Raw genomic sequence first — 23,589 nt, forward strand, 5'->3', positions numbered from 1 at the left:
GCTTTAATTCTCTTTTTTATTTTAGGTTAAAGTCTGTAGTGCAAATTATTTTGGTTAAATATTTATTTTCTCTTAAGGCTGAATATAGGCCTTGCATATCTAATTTCATATTATAGTTTGGTGTGTGTGTGTGTGTGTGTTTTACTATTTTCATTAATATTCAGATAATTTGGAACATAAAATTAATTTCTTCTTTGCTATTTGCCTTTTTTTAACAGAAATGGATGATGAAGACTGCGAAAGAAGAAGAATGGAATGTTTAGATGAAATGTCCAATCTAGAAAAACAGTTTACCGATCTCAAGGATCAGTAAGTAGTGATGTCAGAAGGTCATTGTCACTGAATCTCAATCATGTCACTTGTATATTAGCACAAGAGAAATTCTATTTACTCTAAAGTATTTTCCTTTTTGTATTTTATGGGACTGACCCATCTGAAAGAGGCTTCAACTGTGGTTTGCCTCCTGAAGACCTCATTAACTCAACTGAGGATTTTGAGGCAGGTTTTTTTGGGGGGGTATAATAACATTTCTATATGGATGTTGGTATTAAAATGTTTTCCCTGGCTTGTTGCACTCTTGGCTCTAATCCGCTTCATTCATTTCTTTGTTAGGTAATTGGATAAAGATAGCATTTTTAGAATTTTTTTTTTCTTTAGAATTTTAGAATAGGAAAATATTTCCCAAGAATGGTATAGTGCTTTTTGTTTATATCAACATTGGATAGTACGTACATGTTTTCACATTATTTAGTTTGCTCCTTGCAGCAACTCTGTAAGGTTGGAAGATAGCCTTATCTCCATTTTACCTGTGAGAAAATTAATGCTCAGAGGAGTAAAGTGATTTGCCCACAGTTCATCAGAAAATGATAAACTAAGCTGGGCCTTCTGCCTCCTAGTATTATGGCGTTCCTTCCACTAAGGCACATTACTTTGGAGGAAATATAGTGGAGTAGAAAAAGCATAGCTTCTGAATCCAGGCTTTCTTCACAGATTAAAAAGGTATAATAGTAGCTTTTTTATTGTTAACTGTAAGGATTTTATAAGCAGTATGTGAAATTCTTCGTCTTGGCTGGCGCACAGTGGGTGTTAATTAGATACTCTTTTCTACCCCTTCTTCATAATACCTGAACTCTTATGAGCAGTTGCTTACACAAGAATGGGTCCCAGTGATTTGAGAAAACAGAATAGATGCAGATGAAGATTAAAAAAAAAATCTTAAGGGTGAGCTTTTACTTTGAAACTTGCTGGCAGAGTCATGGGGCATAACAACTTATTAGGAATTGTAAATGAAAGAAACTTCTGAGAATATGGACACCTTAATTCATTTAGAAGCTGGCTTTTCCTGAATTCTTCATAATTTTGCTACTCTGTTCTCTTGCGTTTTCCCTAGAGAGGCCCAAAGAAGAGATGAAAACATGCTTAATATCTGGAATTGCCAGACTAAACGGGGACAGATTTGTTTACTAAATGAATCCTGCTGTTTATGCCATTTCTGGTCTTAACTTTCATTAGTGTGAGAGGTGAATATATAAATGTGTCAAGCTAGTGCAACAAATTAATAAAACTAATCCAAATTTTAAAATTTTTTGCTCAAAAAAACATGGTATCATTTTTTTATTCTAAAGATTTACATTATTAATTTTAAATTAAAATTAGTTTGGATCGCCAGAGGATCCATTATTTGGGCAGCATGGAGAGTTCATCCAGGATCATTCTGAAAAGAAGCAAATTTGTGTTTTTGTATTTTAGTATAGGTAAGCCATGAATGAATAATTCTCATACAATTAATTAAGATATACCTATTGAACTTTTAAAATATATTTTATGGTTTTCCAAGAAATGAAGAGTACTGCATAGTTCCAGTATAAGACATTACCAAGGAACACTTTGCAACTAGTCACTCTTTAAGCCTAATCTTGTTCATCTTGGGGCTGGCATTTGCCTTGATTTTTGCTTTTTCATGGCTTATTATGACCACAAGCCAGGTCCCCCACCAGCCTCATTCATCTCAGAAAGTATTAAAAGTAGACCCATTACCACTACTAATAGGATTATTTCTCAAGGAATTGGTATTCAGAAATATATTTTAGAAATAATCTTTGCACTAGGTTTATAATTATCTTATTTTTTCATGTGCCTCAATGCTATTTTTATCCTGTTGTACTGTGTATCTCTGTAAGCTGTCTCAAATCCTCTTTAGAAGAGGTGGGAAATATAATAATAATAGAACAACAACAAAAAGAAGTTATCCTGCTTCAACAACAAGTTATCCTGCTTCTCCGGTTTTAACACTCTTTTCATAGGGCAAAAATATACCATTTGCAGTTTGTATACTGGTGGAAGTTTCTCCTACCTTGTTAAAAAGATGGAGGAACTGAAACCACCTGAGTTTCCACTTATTTCAATGTCTGTAGCCAATAAACATGAATTGGTTTTCTACTCTGAATAGTATTGGGGATGTTTGTGAGGAACTCATGATTCTTGCCTTTGATGAGTTAGTATCTGAATTTCAAGGTTTTTTTTTTTTTTTTTTAAAGATTTTATTTATATATTTGACAGAGAGAGATCACAAGTAGGCAGAGAGGCAGGCAGAGAGAGAGAGAGAGGAGGAAGCAGGCTCCCTGCTGAGTAGAGAGCCCGATGCGGGACTCGATCCCAGGACCCTGAGATCATGACCTGAGCCGAAGGCAGCGGCTTAACCCACTGAGCCACCCAGGCGCCCCTCAAGGTTGTTGAAATCATGCTGATATTGAGGAATCTCTTCTTTTAAAAGTGTAATTACCTGTTATTAACTCACATATCTTGTTCATTTAAGCTGCTGTTCACCTATTAGAGATACCTTATCAATATTTTAAATTTGATGTTTTTTAGGTTCAGTCTTCATTTGCATGAAATTTTTAGCATTTTGCCTAAAGTTGTATTTATGATTTCAAAAACTATAAGTATCATGTTGTAGTTTTACACATTCATTGTATCTTAGTTTTAGAAAAATTTAACACAGATATGAAAATGTATTATTGGCAGTTAACTCAGGTAATTTTTCCTTTTTTTGTTAAAAAATTTATTGTATTAACACCCAAACTTGCTCAATTTCTTCAGAATCATCATATAAATCTTTATGCTAATTATCAGTTATAAACACCAATATTGATTATCTTGGTTTTTTTTTGAAGGCTTCTATTTTAATTCCAGTTAATGTACAGTGTTTTATTAATTGCAGGTGTACAATGTAGCGATTCAGCAATTCCATAATCACTTGGTGCTCATCACAATGAGTGCATCTGTTAATCCTGATCACCTATTTAACCCATTTCCATCCCCCTCCCTAATTGTCTTAATTGTATTGGTTTATATCTTCAAGAAGAAGATATGAAAGTCAGGTACTGTAAAGTTTTCAAAAGCCAACTGCTAATTATACTAACACCTACAAGGATAATAAGTGGTTTCTTTCAGCAGTTACTACCTGCCCTCCTTATGACACATTCTTCACCGATGAGAATGTAATGAATGGCAAAAAAAAAAAAAAGAGTTTACAAAATGATCTTAAATTGTGTTTTGTTTTGAGAGAGAGAGAGTGTGTGCACAAGCAGGGGTAGGGAGAAGGTGAGAGAGACTCTAAAGCAGGATTGGTCTCACAACCTCAAGATCATGACCTGAGTGGAAATCAAGAGTCGGATGCTTTACTGACTGAGCCACCGGATGCCTCAGTGATTTCAAATTGTCAATCTGCTTTGAAATTTTTAGCATATCTTTAAAATGCAACAAAGCCAGGATTAAAAGTGCCTTTCATAGAGGACAATGAAAACATCTTCCTGTTAAAGAGTTCCATCCTGCAGGATTATTGCCACAATGAGTAGTCTCAGGTACTCAGTCATTGATAATCAAGGTAAAGTTATTACTGTGACAGCTGGCAAAGTAGAGTATTTGTATGTAAATTCATAAATACAACAACAGGGGTCTCCTATAAGTTCATTTTCCCAATCACTGAGCAACACCTTTTGTTCTAGTTTCTTCATTTCCAGTCCAGACAAACTGTTATGCAGATCACAAGTTCTATAGCCTTTGGTTTTTACCTCCATCACTTTCTTCTTTGTAAAAACCATGTAGGCCGAATAGAACACAGACTCCTTTTCAGGAACAATGAAGAGAAACCAGGGAATTAACTATTTTGACAATGAGTAATATCTCTATCTAAATTATTCAAAATGATATCTTTGTTTCTTTTAAGCTCAGTGTTTAAATAAATTTTTTGCCTAGAACTGATTTATTGTCCTGCAGTTAAAACAAAACCAGAAATCTAGAGTGCAAAAAAAGTAGTATCTTAATTGTATTTTTGTACTGTGAATTAATCATTAAAAAATGATACATCAAAAAAAAAGAGAAAAATACCTACTTTGTGATTACATGCATAAAGTGAAATAATGTAATTGAGTTTTTCACTTGAGATTAAGACAAAAATACATTTGTTAGGTTATTAGAATATGAATGATACTAGGAAGAGAGAATGTATAGAAATGGTGAACTGTTAGCCTTTGTTGGGCTTTTAAAATTAATATTTTAATTTTTGCTTTGTTAAGACTTTATAAAGAACGATTAAGTCAGGTGGATGCAAAACTACAAGAAGTCATAGCTGGAAAAGCACCAGAATATTTGGAACCACTGGCAACTTTACAAGAAAATATGCAAATTCGTACAAAGGTAGCAGGTAGGAAAGTGAAACATCTTTTCCATACAGTAGAATACGAACTCTTCACTAGACTTGAAAGGTATTTGTCAAGTGAGTGTTTCTTGTTAATGAAATCACAAATATATTTACAGTGAAAAGAGTATTTCAGTCAATCAGCCCACAATTATTTAATAAATACCTCTTGCTTTCCTCTGTTACTGTGGGGGGATCCAAAAAAAAAAAAAAAGTCCTTAGATTGCTTGCAATGTTGTTGAGAAGATACTTTCACATGTAAAACAATTAGAAACAAGACATTTTATTAAGAGCAATTGTTACTATTTCAGTTTAATTTCTTGTTAGATAAATTGAGTTTCAATTTAAGTACTCAGTTTTCCATTTGTAATTGGGATCCAGCCTCAGAATTGTGTCCTAGCACTCATGACAAGGGATATATCTATTTGAAGATCACTTATGATTTTTCATAATTAGGCTAAAACTGGATTTTAGCTAATGCTAATATTTTTTTCTTTTTGGGGGACACTAACTGATCTTCCTGCACCTATTATGTAATGCCTAAGGCATTCTTTATTATAAGTTCTTTTTGTACTAAATCTGCCTTAGGCCAAATTTTATTCTTGAATGCTTAATATTAAATATGTAGATGATGTGATACTTGCTATCTTTGCATACTTGGTTAGCACACCCTGAAAAGGAAATAAGTCCTTAATTTTCTTTGACAGTCTAAAAGAAATGAGTGAGACTTACTGGATATTTAGGAAATACTACTTGAGTCACTCACTTTTTTACTGTGTGGCCTCATTTATTTTTTGCTTGTACAAAGAATAGTGTATGTGTGAATGTATAGCTAATGGCCTAGTTCCAGATATCTGTCCCATGCCTTTACCATATAAGAAAGGACTACATTTCTAAGGTCAACTGTGGCATGGAGTTTGGTATATATATCTGAAGCTCTGAGTTTGTTGTTTTTTGACGTATTTGCATAGCCATGTTGCCTATTTTATACTACTGTCTTGGTAGCTTTAAGTAACCTCTCTTGAGCATCCATTCTTTAGATAAGGCTCTGTCAGGAGCACTCAAACATCATATCAGTTTATGCATTTTGTTATCAGTTTATACATTTAATCTTCTTGGAACCTTTGGACTCTGAAAATAAATAATAGTTAAAAAATAGTGGTTTTGTTGGTTATGGTATCCACTTACTACTTTGAGAAGATATGATTAATGAAACCAGAGTTTATTGACTATATCCATTATGAGTCCTGAGGGGTTACTTTTCACAGGAAAGGAGTTTTATTTTCATTTCGATCATTCTCTATCAAACATTTTAGGAGTGCTCTTCAGAAGAATGAAGTAAGAACTAAAATTTGCATGCAGTTTCTTCCTAGTTCTTAAATTCTTAGTTTTTCAGTCTGATAATTGATCCTTTTTTAGTTTTTAACCCACTGAGCCACCCAGGCGCCCCGACTCTTTTTTAGTTTTTAAAGATAAAGCTAGAATCATTTGTCAGTTTCTTCCTGATTCATATTGTAAAATACAGTTAGACAGAACTCCTATGGGGAAGTGAACATGAATCTCATTACTGATGATATAATCAGAGTGACTGTGTTTGGTTGCAGGAATCTATAGAGAGCTCTGCTTAGAATCTGTAAAGAACAAATATGAATGTGAAATTCAAGCTTCTCGCCAACATTGTGAGGTACTGTTATTTTACTTAACTTTTAAGCTAATTTCAACTCTAAGTCTTTTTCTGAGTGCAGTAATTAAAAAAGTAAATAAAATAAATGAAAAAAATTAAACTGTACTTTAGCTTAACACTTGTGAATTTTCTTTTTAAAATATAGCTACTGTGGAAGCTCTATTGGAGATAGAACCCAAAGAAGGGACAATAGAAAAGTACTAAGATAATTTTAGTTTTGCAACTGTTACCTTAAAAAGACTTTGTAATGATCATTACATGTCATTTAGCATTGCTGAAAATATTAGTGCAATTAGTTTAAAATTCAAGTTAAGACTCAAAAAATCTAGTGGTACAGTTAGAATGTTGGGCTTATTATTAATCTGGTTCTCCAGCTCTGTTTCCACATCTCAGGGCAGAATTCTCTATGGTGAAAAACAGATGTATTTTTCTCTATGTTCTCTTTATTTGAATAGTGTTTTAAAAACCCACTGTTGATTTTGCAGATAACTTTTCATATAACCTAGATAAGATCATAAGAAAAATAAGAGATTAATGATTCTTATCTTAATTTGTTATTTTACTATATCTGTAAATTATTAAAATACTAGGAGTAGATAGATATAAAAATGATGGAATGTGTTGTTTCATTTTCTTGATTACTACTGAGATGAAACAACTTTTTGATGTTTATTGGCTGCTTGGATTTGTCTTCCTAAGAAGTGCCTATTTAACTCTTATGCCTTTATGTTGGGCTTTTAGTGTTTTTCTCATTGACTGTAGAGGTTCTTTATATATTCTGGATACAAATGCTTTGCTAGTTATATGCTTTGCAAATATTTTTACCCAGGCAATGGGATGTCTTTTCACTGTTTTTGATGACTTGATGAACTAGAGTTGTACATTCTAATGTAGCTGAATTTTTCATCTTTCCTTTATGATACATGCTTCGTGTGTCTTTCCCACTTTGAGGTAAAAAGATATATTTTTGGGGTGCCTGGATGGCTCAGTGGGTTAAGTCTCTGCCTTTGGCTCAGGTCATGATCTCAAGGTCCTGGGAGAGAGCCCCACATTGGGCTCTCTACTCTGTGGGGAGCCTGCTTCCCCCTCTCTGCCTACTTGTGATCTCTTTCTCTCTGTCAAATAAATAAATAAAATCTTAAAAAAAAAAAACATTTTCCTTTCAAAGGCTGAAATTCTGCTTTTTAACATTTAAATTGCTAACCTACCTCTAATTTTTGCATATGATATAAAGTATGGATTTTTTTTTTTTTTTGCATTTGGATGTTAATGTCAACACTGTTTATTCTATACTCCATTGTTTTACCATAAATCAGCAATTCCATCCTTTTTCCTCCCCATCTCTTTCTTACATCAAATGTCCATTTACATGGCAGCTTGTTTCTAGCTGTTTTAATTTGTTCCATTCATCTGTTTGACTATTTCTGCTCTGGTAGCATAATACCTTCTTTACTGCTTTCAGTCTAGTAAGTCTTAATATCTTAATAAACTGGTAATTTTACTTTGCTCTTCTTACACTCGTTATTGTTAAAATTTTTTGTTGTTTAGTAATATCTTTTAAGAAATGACTGTTTATTTGCTGCTGCTGTATAAAAAAGTATTTTTGTATATTGATATTATATCCAACTGTGTCTACCCCTCTTAATTCTAATAATTACAGATTCTTAGATTTTTCCATGTAGTCATTTATGGAAAATGGCAGTTTGTGTCATTTGTGAAAAATAGGATTTTTTTGTGAAAAATGTCATTTGTGAAAATGGCTTTGTTTCTTCCATTCTGATCTTCCTTTTATTTGTTTTACTTGTCTTAGTGGGACTGATAGAACATCATGCAATAGAAGGAGTGAAGGCAGATTGTGGTTGTGTTCTTGATTTTAAGGGAATGCTTCTTCTTCTTCTTTTTTGAGATTTTATTTATTTGACATACAGAGAAAGATCACAAGTAGGCAGAGAAACAGGCAGAGAGAGAAGAGGAAGCATGCTCCCTGCTGAACAGAGAGCCTGATGAGAGACTCGATCCCAGGACCCTGAGATCATGACCTGAGCCAAAGGCAGAGAGGCCTTAACCCACTGAGCCACCCAGGCACTCCTTAAGGGAATGCTTCTTATGGCTTTCCAATAAGTATGATATTTACTATTGGGTTTTGATAAATACTCTTTTTATCGAGTTAAGGAAATTAACTTTTCTTTCTTTCTTTTTTTTTTTTTTTTAAACCGGGAATGGTTGTTACATTTTAGGTTTTATTAAATGCTTGGTCTGCATCTATTCAATCAGTCTTTTTTTTTTTTTTTTTTTTGCTGTTAAAGATGTTATTTATTTATTTGATGGAGGGAGATCACAAGTAGGCAGAGAGGCAGGCTGAGAGAGAGAGGGGGAAGCAGGCTCCCCGCTGAGCAGAGGGCCTGATATGGGGCTTGATCCCAGAACCCTGGGATCATGACCTGAGCCAAAGGCAGAGGCTTAAACCACTGAACCACTCAGGCACCCTATATATGTTTTAATGGTAAGCCATCCTTGAATTCCTGGAATCATTATTTTTCTCGTGAATTATCAGATTCAGTTTGCTAATATTTTGTTTAGAAGCTTCATTTCTTCGTCAGTGAGATTTAATTTTTAAGTCTCATATTGTCCTTGATTTGATTTCAAGATCCATAAAATGAGTTAAGAATATCCCATATCTTTCTTTTTCATAGGAATATATATTTAAGATTGTAGTCATTAGTTCCATGAGTGTTTAGTACATCTTGCCTTTATCATATATATTTTTAACAGTCTTATAGAAAAGTTGCAGGAAAGTATGAAAAAGCTTTTCTGGTGAACATGAGAATGAGTTGGCAACATGATGCCTCATCACCCCTCAATACAACAGAAGAGGGACATTCTCTTGTATAAGGATTCTACAATCATCAAAAACAGGAAATGTACACTGATGCTACTACCATCTAATGCTCAGACCTCATATAAGTTTGAGCAGTTGTCCCAACAGCACCCTTAATAGCAAAGATCCAGTTTAGAATCACTTAGTGTCTGTGTCCTTGCATTTAGTTGTCATGTTGTTAGTTTCCTTCAATGCGGAACAATTCTTCAATCTTTCCTGGACTTCCATGATCTTTACAAATTTGAAAATTTCAGTCCAGTTATTATGTAGCATGTCAGTTTTGAATTGGTCTGCAATTTCTTCCTGATTAGAAGTGGGTTTTGTCTCTCAGTAAGAATATCACAATAGTGATGTGTTCTTCTCACTGAATTCTATCACGCAGCACACAGTTTTGGTATGTACCATTATTGGTGATACACACTTTGATCACTTGATTTAAGTGGTTTCTTCCAGGTTTCTCTAAGTACACTTATTTTTTTTCACATTGTGATTAATAAGTATTTTGGGGAGAAGTACTTTGAAACTATGCAAATATCTCATTCTTTGTAACACTTTCAGTTTATTTATTTATAGAAGTATGGACTTATTGTTTCCTTGTTTTGTGTGTGTTTCATCTTTGAATTACTGAGGGAGGTGCATGAGAATTCTCTGTGTGATGGTGGATTTGTTAATATTTCCTTTATTTATTTATTATTAGTTTTTTCATGTCCTAAGAAAATCTACATATTGTTCTTTTCACAATAGTGAAGTCCTTCATCATTTCATATCTGGAGGCCAAAGGTACCGATAATGAGATGCCCCACAGTGCACATCCACTGTTGTGGATTCCTTTGATCAAAAAGGATGGTATAGTCCTGGAGACTTAATGCTCATGTTTCGAGAGCTCCCAGCCAAAACTTACCTCCTGTGGAATTTCTTTTATCTTTTTCTTTATTCTTACTTTCTTCTTTAAAAATTTTTTTTAAAAATTTTTATTTATTTATTTGAGAGTGAGAGATCACAAGTAGGCAGAGAGGAAGGCAGAGAGAGTGAGGGGGAAGCAGGCTCTCTGCTGAGCAGAGAGCCTGATGGGGGGCTTAATCCCAGGACCCTGAGATCATGACCTGAGCCAAAGGCAGAGGCTTATTAACCCACTGAGCCACCCAGGTGCCCCTAAAAAAAATTTTTTTAAACTGTGGTAAGAACCCTTAACATTGAGATTTACCTCTCTTAACAAATACTAAATGTGCAATACAATATTGTTAACTATTGGTGCACACTGTTGTAATACAGACCTCTAAACTTAATCATGAGGTTTAACTGAATATTTATACCCACCCAGCAGCAACTCCCCAGTTTCCTTTTTCCCTAGCCTTTCGCTACTCTCTATTTCTATTTTTTTGGCTGGTTTGTATACCTTATATAAGTGGTATCATGCAATATCTGTTCCTATGTGACTGACTTATTTCATTTAGCATAATATGCTCAGGACTCTTCCATGTTGTAGCATATGGCAAGACTTCCTAATTTTTTAAAGACTGAATAATATTTCATTGTATGTATATATCACGTTTTCTTTATTCAGTCATCCTTCAGTGTGCATTTAGGTTGTTTTTCACATCTTGGCTATTGTGAGTACTGCTGCAGTGAACATAGGAGTGCAAATCTCTTTGAGATCCTGATTTCAGTTCTTTTGGGCGTATACTCAAGTTAGATTGCTGGATCATATAGTTCTGTTTTTAATTTTTTAAGGAAATTCCATACTATTTTTCACAGTAAACACACCATTTTACATTCCTTCCACCTGTGCACAAGGGTTTCAATTTCTCCATATCCTCACCAACACTTGTTATCTATTGTTTTTGATAATATCCTTACTAATAGGTGTGAAGGAGAAGTAGGAGAAGGGGCAGAAGGAGAGGGAGAGAAAATCTTAAGCAGACTCCCTACTGAGTGTGGAGCCCAGCACTGGGCTCAATCTCATGACCCTAAAATCATAACCTAAGCCGAAACCAAGAGTTGGATGCTCAAGCCACTGAGACACCCAGCTTCCCCCCACCATGCTGTGATTTTAATTTACATTTTTCTGATGAATAGTGATGTTGAGCATCTTCTCATATAGGTCTTCTTTGGAAGAAAGGTCTATTCAAGTCCTTTGCTAATTTTTAAATTGAGTTCCTTATATATTTTGATATTTGGTTTTCAGATATTTTCTCCCATTCTGTAGGTTGCCTTTCCACCCTCATTTTTCCTTTGCTGTGCAGAAGCTGTTTAGTTTGATATAGTCCCACTTAATCTCTTTCTGCTTTTGTTGACTGTGCTTTTGGTATCATATTCAAGAAATCATTTCCTAGAGCAATTTCATGAAGCTTATCCTTTATATTTTCTTCTAGGAGTTTTATAATTTTATTTAAATCTGTAATCTGTTTTGGGGCACCTGGTGGCTCAGTCAGTTAAGTGCCCAACTGTTGATTTCAGCTCAGGTCATGATCTCAGGGTTGTGGGATTGAGCCACCATCAGCTCCACCCTCAGCAGGGAGTCTGCTTGAAATTCTCTCTCCCTTGGCTTCCTGCCCCAACTCGTGTGCACATGCTCTCTCTCTCAAAAATAAACCTTTGAAAAAATCCTTTAATCCACTTTGAATTTATTTTTGTGTAAGGCGTAAGATAAGGGTCAGATTTCATTCTTTTGCCTGTGGCTGTCCAGTTTTCCCAACAGCATTTGTTGAAGAGACTAGCCTTTTCCCATTATGTACTCTTTGCACCCTTGTTGAAGATTAGGTGATCATGTGTACATAGGTTTATTTCTAGGGTCTCTATTTCTGGGCTTTATTTCCATTGGTCTCTATGCCTGTCTTTATGCCAGTACCATACTGTTTTAATTAGCTTTGTAATGTATTTTGAAATTAGGAAATGTGAGGCTTTGTTTTGTTATTCCTTCTGAAGATTTTTTTTTTTTTTTTTTTTTTTTTTTTTTTTTAAGCTATTTGAGTTTTTGTTGTTCCATATTAATTTTAGGCTTTTTTTTCTATTTCTATAAAAAAATTCCATTGGGATTTTGATAAGAGTTTGCATTGTATTTGTGAATCACTTTGAAGATTTTAAAGATTTTATTTATTTTTTTGACAGACAGATCACAAGTAGGCAGAGAGGCAGGCAGAGAAAGTGAGGAGGAAGCAGGCTTCCTGCTGAGCAGAGAGCCCGATATGGGGCTTAGTCCCAGGACCCTGAGATCATGACCTGAGCCGAAGTCAGAGGCTTTAACCCCCTGAGCCACCCAGGCGCCCCCACTTTGGATACTATTATGGACTTTTTAAAAAAATGTTAAGTCTTCCAATCTAAGAACATAGGAGTGTCTTCATTGATTTGTGTTTAATTTCTTTTATCAATGTTTCATAGTTTTTATTTTTATTTATTTATTTTTTAAAGATTTATTTATTTGACAGAGAGAGAGAGAGATCACAAGTAGGCAGAGAGGCAGGCAGAGAGAGAGAGAGGAGGAAGCAGGCTGAGCAGAGAGCCCGATGCTGGACTTGATCCCAGGACCCTGAGATGATGACCTGAGCCTAAGGCAGCAGCTTAACACACTGAGCCACCCAGGCGCCCCTGTTTCATAGTTTTTAATATGCAAGTTCCTTAAGTTTATTCCTAAGTATTTTGTTCTTTTTTGATGCTATTATAAATGGGATTATTAATTTCTCATCTTTTCATATTTCTACCACTTTTTGCTTTATATATATATGTAATTTCTCTTATCTTTTTTTTTTTTTTTAAAGATTTTATTTATTTATTTGACAGCGAGAAATTACAAGTACACTGAGAGGCAGGCAGAGAGAGAGAGAAGGAAGCAGGCTCCCTGCTGAGCAGAGAGCCCGATGCGGGACTCGATCCCAGGACCCCGAGACCATGACCTGAGCCGAAGGCAGCGGCTTAACCCACTGAGCCACTCAGGCGCCCAATTTCTCATATCTTTTTATCCTTCCATTGGCTTTTGCTTTATATCTATGTATATGTATATAAAGTATATAGAGGCTATATTATCAAACTCATTTTAGAATTTCTGTATTTTTTAATAAATGTAACATTTCATCCTATTTATTTATTTATTTTAAAAGATTTTATTTATTTACTTGACAGAGATCACAAGTAGGCAGAGAGGCAGGCAGAAGGAGAGAGGGAAGCAGACTTCCTGAGCAGAGAGCCCAATGCCTGGCTTGATCCCAGGACTCTGAGATCATGACCTGAACCAAAGGCAGAGGCTTAACCCACTGAGCCACCCAGGTGCCCACATTTTATCCTTTTTAAATGCACCTTTCTCTGTAACAATGATTTTTGTCATAGAGTCCATTTTGTCTGATAATTAAAATAGCTATTCTTGTTTTATTTATCATGGCATTTGCCTGATAAGTTTTTTCTTAATTTTAGTTTTTTTTATTTTAAAGGTTTTATTTATTTATTTGTCAGAGAGTGGGAGAGCACAAGCAGAGGGAGCAGCAGGCAGAGGGAGAAGCAGACTCCTTGCTGAGCAAGGAGCCCAATGCAGGACTCTCCTGGGATCATGACCTGAGCTGAAAGCAGAAGCTTAACTGACTGAGTCACCCAGGCACCCAAAAGTTTTTTTTTGTTAGTTTTAAGATTTATTTATTTTAGTGGGGGGGCGGAGGGAGAGGGGGAAAGAGAGAGAGAGAATCTCAAGCAGATTCCTCTCTGGATGTGGAGCCTGATGTGGGGCTTGATCTCCAACCCTGAGATCATGACCTGAGTTGAAATCCAGAGTCGGAAGCTCAACTGACTGAGCCAACTAGGTACCCTTTGCCTAATAAAAGGTTTTATATTCTTTTTCTCCTCCAACTTTTTTATAGTCTATATTTTAGGCATATTATCTGTAAATAATATCTGTGTTGATTTTAAAACTATTTTAAGAAACCCTGTCTTTTAATTGGCAAATTTAGTCCAATTATATTTGTAGTAATTATTTTGCTATTTAATACCATCCTTTTTTGTGTTTTCTATTTTATCTGCTTTATCCTTTTTTATTCTTAACTGACCTTTCCTAGGTGTGTGTCATTTATTGAGTTTTAAAAATTTAATCTTACAGGTAGCGCAGTCAGTTAAGCGTCTGCCTTTGGCCCAGGTCATGACCCCAGAGTCCCAGGATTGAGCCCTGCGTCACGTTCCCAGTTGAGCAGGGAGTCTGCTTCTCCCTCTGCTCCTCCCCCTGCTCATGCTCTCTCTCTTGCTTATTCTCTCAAATAAATAAATAAAATCTTTAAAAAATGCAGCATGCATTAGTATTCTTTATATTTTAGTGATTAGCTTAAATTTTCAGTATGCATATCTACATTAGAATCAATTAACATTTCTTTCCTCCTCCTGAGTTATAAAGGACACTTGACCTCTCTACTTACTCCCTCCCAAAGTACAAGTTATAGTTTTCAGTCCTTTAGTTCCATTTGCCTTCTACCCTTCAAATGAAGCATTATTGCAATCTCATTGATTTAGTTCTTTTTAGGTTTATGCATATTTTACTAGTTTTTTGTTCATTGTTTTTGAGTTGCAACTCTTTCTTGCAAGTTCTTGTTTTTGCTTCTTGAACATTCTAAGCATTTCTTCACTGAGAGTCCCTTGGTGGTAAACTCAGTTTTTACTTGTTTAAAATAGCTTATTTGTAATAATTCTGGAAGGACAGTTTAGGGGGTAAAACGTTGTAGGATGATAATTATTTCCTCATTAAGAAGACATTTTTAGGATTTTATTTTCCACAATTTGCTTAGTCTGTAATCATTTGTAGATAGCTTTTTTCTGTAGATAGCTACCTTTTACTAGCTACTTGAACATTGTTTTCTTTTTTGTTCTTCAGTTCCTTTATTTTTTTAAAGACTTTTTTGTTTATTTGAGAAAGAGAGAGAGAGAGCATGAGAGGGGAGAAGGACAGAGGGAGAAGCAGGCTCCCCATGGAGCTGGGAGCCTGATGCAGGGATCGATCCCATGACTCTGGGATCATGACCTGAGCCGAAGGCAGTGGTTTAACCAACTAAGCCACCCAGGCATCCCTTCAGTTTCTTTATTGTGTGTCTCCATATTCTTTATTGTGTCTCTCATTATTTGGATTTGTTGTGCTTTCTGAATCTGAGAATTTGTTTCCCATCAGTTCTGGACATTTCTCAGATACTATCTTCTCTGGTATTGCCTTTCTTTCATTCCTCTGCTTGCTTCTTCTGGAGCTTGAGTTAGTCATATGTAAGTCCTCATTTTGTGTTCCATATTTCTTAATACTTAATTCATATTCTTAAAAAGGTTTTCACTTATTTGAGAGAGAGGGAGAGAGAGAGAGCACACAGAGGGAGAGTGAGAGTGAGAAGCAGTCTTCCCACTGAGCAGGGAACCCGATACGGGACTCCATCCCAGGACCCTGGGATCAAGACCTGAGCTGAAGGCAGACACTTAACCAACTGGGCCACCCAGGTGCCCTTTAATTCATGTTTTTTACTCAATATATTGCTTGAAGTTCTTCAGAGTCTAATATTGCCTTTCTTTTCCTTCAAATTTCTGCCAACCCTTATAGCTTATTTCCTTATACCATAATTCTGGACTGTAGCGGCTTTCTTGGTAGGAATCTGTGAGCCTTGGACAGAGGATGTAGTTCTTAAGATAGTATCTCCTTTTATTTCTGCTAGCTTGTTTCAGCTAGGCATCCTGGTGTGCCAACAGCACATGACTGCTTTAGTTTTTTGGCTTAGAATTTCCTAGAAGATGTAGGTAATCTACATTTGAATCTCAAATATGCAGAGGTCAGGGCCTAAGATGATGTATTTTTGGGAAAAACTTTTTTTTTCATTTATTGCCTAGCCAACACAAATGAATTTCCCTCAGGTGAATCTTTTCTAGTCTGCCTTTTCATTGAAGGTATAACCCTTCAGGGCTATGCAGGGATCCCAGTTCTTGTTCCTTACTTTGCTTAGACCCAAGATCTTTCTCTTTTTCCCAAATAGCCACTAAAATCCATTCCTCTAGGTTACCAACCCAGCGAACACCTATGGTTTCCCATAGGTTCAACACTAGGTTAGCATTGCTGGTCTCCGGCTCCTTATTTTTGGTTCTCGGGGATATCTCTTATTTTTTAAAGTGCTTAACTAACCTTTAAAAAGATGTTTGTGGTATTTTATTTGAGTATCTGTTTAGGTGTGTTGGGAAATTTTGTTTTTGTTTTGAGATTTTTGTGTTTTGTTTTGAGGATATCTCATCTACTAAATTGTCAGAAATAAAAGTCAGCAATGTATCTTCAAGAAGTATTTTTTACTTAGACAAATATATTGATATAATTGACAAATACATTGATATATTCTTTTTTTTCCATCATTTTTTTAAAGATTGATTAATTTTAGGGCACTGGGCGGCTCAGTTAGGTAAGTGTCTGCCTTCAGCTTACATCATGATTCCAGGGTCCTGGGGTCGAGTCCTGCATCTCACTCCCTAATCAGTGGGGGGTCTGCTTCTCCCTCTGCCTCAACCCCTCGCCCCAGTTCTTTCTCTCTCTTTCTCTCAAATAAGATCTTCAAAAAAAAGATTTAGAGAGAGAGAAAGAGCAATACATGTAAGAACATCAGGGGGAGTGGCAGAGGGGGAAAGAGAGGGAGAGAGAATCTCAAGCAGACTCCCTGCCAATTAGTGTGGATTCCAAGATAAGGCTCGATCTAATCACCCGGAGATCATGACCTGAGCCTAAATCAAGAGTTGGCCACTTACCCAACTGTGCCACCCAGGCACCACTTTTCCATCATTTTTCAGCTTTAAAAGTCTTCCCTCCTCCATAGACATGTTAAATGTTTACATAAATTTCTTCTAATTTAGTTATGGCTTTTTTTTTTTTAGTGCTAATATAGAATTAATATTATAAATGGTCTGTTTACTAATATAATTAATATTTAGTAGTTCAAGGGCATTTTAGATAGGAAATAAAGGCAGGAAGGGAACTTATATTTAGAGTGTTATGGATTTTAATCCTTACCACAGCCTTATGAAATAGGAATTATCTTGATTTTATGACTAGTTTAACTGCGGGGCTCAGAGAGGTTAAATAATTTGTTTAGGGTCACATTCATGCAATTTACCATTAAATCTGAACTTTTTTATTCAGGGCTTTTTATCTGCTTATTACTTAGTTTTACATTTGGCTCATATACAACTAACTGAGAGGTAGGGGAAGTGGGAAGAAGGGAGACACACTGCCAGTTTTCAAAGTAAGTTTGATTAGCAGCAGATAGAAAGAGGGGCCAGGACGAGAGACTAGACATGTTCACATGGGTATGCAATCAGAGAGTATGCCAGAAAACCACAGAGGCAATTGAGGCAGCAGATGGTTTGTGTCAAATTAAGGAAGGAAATCACATTTATAGAACACACAGTGTGCCAGACACTGGGACAGGTGGTGATGCTTTATTTAGGTTATCTCATTTAGGCCTCCCCACAGAGCTGGAGATGAGTGTTAAGATTGACAGTAGGTGGTAGCAAGGTCTCAGACCCTGAGGGTTCAGGGTTAGAATTCCAGTTCTTGAGAAAATTGAGGCTCTTCAGGGCTCTGATTTTGGTTATCTGTTTTTGTTTTTGTTTTTTTTTTTTTCCCCTGAGTGTAACATTAATAAGTATTGAGAAAACTTGGGAAAGAAGTCTAAAGAAGTAAATACAGTGAACCATAATCTACGAAGCAGCAGACATTTGTTATTAAAAATGCATTTTTGTATAATTGTTTTTCACACAGCTGGTATGACTATATATATATATATATATATATATATATACACACACACACACACACACACTGTTCTTTTTTTAAAAGATTTTATTTATTTATTTGAGAGAGAGAGAGATCACAAGTAGGCGGAACAGCAGGCAGAGAGAGGGGGGAAGCAGGCTCCCTGCTGAGCAGAGAGCCTGATGCGGGGCTTAATCCCAGGAGCCCGAGATCATGACCTGAGCGGAAGGCAGAGGCCTAACCCACTGAGCCACCCAGGCACCCCTCCTGTATACTGTTTTATTTATTTATTTATTTATTTAAAGATTTTATTTATTTATTCGACAGAGAGAGATCACAAGTAGGCAGAGAGGAAGGCAGAGAGAGAGGAGGAAGCAGGCTCCTCGCTGAGCAGAGAGCTCGATGCGGGACTCGATCCCAGGACCCTGAGATCATGACCTGAGCCGAAGGCAGCAGCTTAACCCACTGCGGGACTCGATCCCAGGACCCTGAGATCATGACCTGAGCCAAAGGCAGCAGCTTAACCCACTGAGCCACCCAGGCGCCCATGTATACTGTTTTATACCCTGTTTTACAAGCAGTATTTCATGAGGATTTCCCTACAAGTCTAAATACTCTCTTAAGCATTTGCTTTTAGCGGGTAATGTGTATATGTATTTATGTAGGCACTGGCTTAAAATGAAACACAGCAGTCCCCTCTCCCATCTCTAAATTCTACATTCCAGCAGCAATGATCTAACTCTTGTAGTTACTCCTTCTGGAATTTGTCCTTATATTTCTAAATCATATCAGCTTTATTTATTTATTTAATTTATAAAAATTTATTATTATTATTTTTAAAAATATTTTATTTATTTATTTGACACAGAGAGATCACAAGTAGGCAGAGGGGTAGGCAGAGAGAGAGAGGAAAGCAGGCTCCCCACTGAGCGGAGAGCCGGATGTGGGGCTTGATCCCAGGACCGTGAGACCATGACTTGAGCGGAAGGCAGAGGCTTAACCCACTGAGCCCCCAGGTGCCCCAATAATATCAGTTTTAGATATTATCTATTGGTTTTCTATTATGAAAGCTGAAGACTCCATAATAGTTTCCCTCATCCCATTTTTCTAATACTGTAATGACTCAATTTTTGTTTTTGTTGTAGTTGCAAATATTATTTACTGAGCCAGGAGTTAAACAAGGCTGAAACTTCCTTTCTTTGTACAACTCTATTTGTAGCTTTAGAATTAATAATTGCTTCATTTATTTTTAGTTTTATCATTTCTTTTCAGAGACTCTAGCAGATTTATGAAAGCCCCCTGATGCTGTTTTCCATGTGATCAAATGCATCAGCTAGTCCCCAAGGAGCATCCCCCGTACCCCTAGGATCCCCTGTGCTGCTCCACCCTGTGCCCTCCTTCAGATGCTTTCTAGGCCAGCTGCATCTCTGTCTTCATGGGGTGTCTTTTCACCATCACCCTAGAAGTTCCTTTTATGTCTTTCTTGCCAGATTTTGTTCTCATTTTCAGTTGGGTAGAATAGCTTCTTAGGAAAAGGTGTATAAAGATAGGTTTTTTGAGGCCTCTTGTCTTGGTTATCCATTGCTTTGTAATAAATTACTCTAAAACGTAGTGACTTAAAACAACAATGAAATCCATTACTTTGCAGTCTCTGTAGCAGGAATTTGGTTCTGGCTCAGGGAGTCACATTAAGTTGCAATAAAGAAGTCAACCAGCGAAGCAGTTATCTAAAGGCTTGACTGGGAGCTGGAGGATCTTCTTCCAAGGTGACTGACTCACAGGGCTGGCAAGCCTGTGAAGACAAATATATAAGTATAATAAGTACTTTAAAAAGCTAAATGACTTGTTGAACAAAGAAGCCTCTACAGGCACCTATCAAGGGAGTTTGGATGCCCCTTTCTTTTCTAGGTGTCCTCTAGCTGTTGTGTTAATGACTTTCTTTCCTACTCAGGAAAGGTTTTTGAGGATCTTATGGGATTGAGGATGAGAGAGAGAAGGACAAAGAAATAAGAGAGAGAATAGATTCAAAGAATTTCTATCTGTACACTTTATACTTCTAATATCTTTAGAGATGTCTTCAAACCTTCAGATATTTCAGGATCATTTTTTTTTTAAGTATAAAGAATGATTAGGGGACTTATTTTAGAATTTTTGCTTGACCTAGGATAATTTTATCAATAGAAATGAAAGAGACTGTACCAGTTAAATTTTCATATTCTTGAAAACAAAATGTTTATCACTTCTACTATGTATTAGGGGTCATCTTTGGCTGGAGAATCTGAGAATCTGATCTGTTTATAGTTGTCACACTATCGTGACCATGGCTGGGGTCTGCTCTCCCTTTTCCTCTGATATATAACATTTCCCAGTGCTTATAGCACAATGTAGATAAGGCTGGAATATTTCATAAGCCTTTACCAGAGGTAGGAGAACAAGTAAAAAGAAGTAAGCATAGAGGGTAGCATGCAAGGAGATGATTTTTCATATGAGATCTAGTTTTAGTCTTCAGCTTTATTTTCTTGAATTCCTGGCTTGCCTCAAATCGACAAAAGCCACCTTCTCTCCTCTACCACTCAGGAGAACCTTCAAGCATGTATAGACTCTAAATTTCAAACCTGAAAGAGAGGATTTCATGATTCATACTGGGAGTGCTGCCAAATGGGTGTGGTGTGTGCCTTCCACAAGAAATCCTACCTAACTGTATTCCAATAGTCTCTGTGAGAAGACAACGATCCTATCTAACTATATATATGAGTAGCCTATCCTTACTAGAGTTATGTGGGTGGGGTGGGAATCTCTCATAAGTTTTTTATATAATGAATCTGTATATTACACTTTTGTACATTTTATCCCTTTGAAAATATGGGATTATAATGTTTTCTAATTAAAGGAACAAGGGGCTAGAATTAGTAGACCTGGATTCTAGTCTTAGTTGCCAGTAGTAAATCATCTCTTTTAGGAAGTCCCTCAATTATTCTACAGTTTTGTTATGAGATGTGGATATAGTCTATAGCTTTATGATTTTGACTATCATTAGATTTAAAATTATAGAATTCATACTTGAATCTTTCTTTTTGTGATACAGTAGTCTATTTTGTGTGATATTGAGATATTATTGAGGAATACAGGCCCAATTACTGTTGTGATAAGAAAACATCACTCATTTTATAATGATACATTTTATAGGACAGGTTCTCTATTATACTGACAAGTAAGACCTGCATATATTTAAAAGGCGATTGGAGGTTACTATGAATTTATGTAAAGTAAACTTTTACTCCCATATCACATATAAATTTAGATGTTCTTAAACAACTTAATTGCATGTATTTAAATCTATACTTACATTCTGTATTTTCTAGTTTTATTTCTTTCATGTTTTTGGCATTTTATTGTAAAAAATTTTAAGTTAGCAAACAAAAGTATTATATGTTAAAGTATTTTAAGAGCAAGTTATTTCATACTCATAGTTAAGATTGATTTTTTATTTCTACTTATGCATAATATATATTTTTTTCAGAGTGAAAAGCTTTTGTTATATGATACAGTCCAGAGTGAATTGGAGGAGAAGATAAGAAGGCTTGAAGAGGATAGGCACAGCATTGATATTACCTCAGGTAATGGGAATGACATGATGGTGATGGTTTACCTTAAGTGACACGGAACCTGTGGTTTACTGTAGTGTCTCATAATATCCTAGTCCCCTAAAATAAATGTTTTGTAAATGAAGTGTCCTAATGAGAGGAGAAAGGGGAAAATGTTTAAAGAATTTGATAGGCTTGTGATTGTTGCTTTGATTTGAATTCATATTTCAGAAGGACATAGAAAATGGAGCACATGAAAAGGGACAAAAGAGAAGTTGACAGCAACTACAGGAGTAAGAATAGTACACTATAAGAATAAGAATATTTTATAATATATATGTAATATATTGTATAATATAAGAATAGTGTTAGAAGACAACTCCAGTAAGTCTTTAAAGTCTAAGTGTTCAAAGATCAGGTAGAAGAAGGAATAAAAACCTTTTCTTTTTGGTATCACACAAATTAGAAATTACAGGGAGTAGATTTTTGTTTTAGAAGGAAAAACTTATTAATAATTAGATAAGTCCAAGATTGAAATTGCTTTTTCAGGGGTATTTCTACATTCTTCATTGGGTGGAAGGCTTTCTACATTGGGTGGAAGATATACTGGGTTATCCTACAGGTCTCGCATGTATATTATTTTATCTCTTATAAATTGTATTTCTCTGGTGTAGAATAGGCACAGTGGAGTCCGATAAGCTGAATTCTAATGCCATTGCCCCAATCCCTACTACTTGGGTGACCATGAGTGACAATTACTGTAGCTTTTCTGATTCAGTCCCCTCATTTGTAAAATTGAAATAATAGGAATACCTACCTCAGACATAGCTTTGAGGATTAGGTGACACAATGCATGCAATGTATATTTAACAAAGTACCTGACATATGTTCATCAGTTACTAGTCATTAAGTGCCAAGTTGATTTTTACTTTAATAATGGCAGAGGAAATTTTATGAATATATAGCTGCTCATTATATAGTCATATGTGTATATACATAGCTTATAATGAAATTTTCTGCCATGAAAATACATAGCTTTTTCACCCCACTTTTATCTTCAAAGATTAGCTAATACTTAATTTTTATTTACTTGCCAGAACTGTGGAATGATGAGCTTCAGTCAAGAAAAAAGAGGAAGGATCCTTTCAGTCCTGACAAAAAGAAGCCAGTTGTTGTTTCAGATATCCTTTTCTATTTTTTTTTTTTTTTTTTTTTGCTTTGGTATACACTTTTGCATTGTGCACATCTTTGTAATTTTTATTAGTATAACTGACTTTATTTATATGATCCTATAATAGGTAAAAGATGATTTCCAAAAATGAGGCAGAAGAATATAATTTAGATTAAGAGGGGTAGGGAAGGAGTAGAAATTTAGTCACGATCTCAACTTTGGAACTATGGCTTTGTAGTTCACAAATGCTTCAATATGAATATAGCATGATTAATTCACATGTATTTTTTTTTAACATTTTTCAGTGTTTCTGAAGTTGGAGTGTCGTTATTTATTTATTTTACGTTTTTGTTTGTTTTTTGAGAGAGAGAGACAGAGAGAGAGAGGAGCAGCAGAAGGAGAGGGAGAGAGAGAATCTTAAGCAAGCTCCGTGCCTCATGTGGAGCCTGGTGTGAGGCTTGATCCCATGACCTTGTCATCATGACCTGAGCCAAAATCAAAAGAGTCAGACAAAATCTTAATGGACTGATAATCCATAACCCCAAAACTGGAGTGTCTTTAACTTAAAGTAGTATGTGCTTTCAATCTTGGTGTCCCCTCACCTCCCTGACTTTTCCCATCCCTACCTCAAAACAGTGATTAGGTTGGTGGTATATCTTACGATCAGTGATCTCCTAGAAGAGAATATGGTTATAGCTGAAATATTCATCTGAAAAAAAATATAAAATATATATATGAATATATTTATCCTGGTACCAGAATATATTTATCCTGATACTGAGTTTTTTGGAGAATAACTTGAAGTCAGAATTTGCCATGCCAAAAGGATTATGTCCACAAAT

General features: G+C 35.6%; 1 protein-coding gene across 3 annotated transcripts in view; it reads left to right on the forward strand.

Annotated features, from left to right (window-relative positions):
- BRMS1L (BRMS1 like transcriptional repressor) overlaps positions 1-23,589 on the forward strand; it is a 32,416-nt gene that overhangs the window by 3,496 nt on the left and 5,331 nt on the right. For all 3 annotated transcript variants that reach the window (XM_059181922.1, XM_059181923.1, XM_059181924.1), the window contains exons 2-6: positions 219-309; positions 4,578-4,705; positions 6,304-6,383; positions 21,513-21,609; positions 22,674-22,757. In XM_059181922.1, the coding sequence (XP_059037905.1) occupies positions 219-309; positions 4,578-4,705; positions 6,304-6,383; positions 21,513-21,609; positions 22,674-22,757 (480 nt within the window). The remainder of the gene's footprint in view (positions 1-218; positions 310-4,577; positions 4,706-6,303; positions 6,384-21,512; positions 21,610-22,673; positions 22,758-23,589) is intronic.

Source organism: Mustela lutreola, chromosome 7, assembly GCF_030435805.1.
Source record: "Mustela lutreola isolate mMusLut2 chromosome 7, mMusLut2.pri, whole genome shotgun sequence".
In the NCBI taxonomy this organism is placed as follows: Eukaryota; Metazoa; Chordata; class Mammalia; order Carnivora; family Mustelidae; genus Mustela; species Mustela lutreola.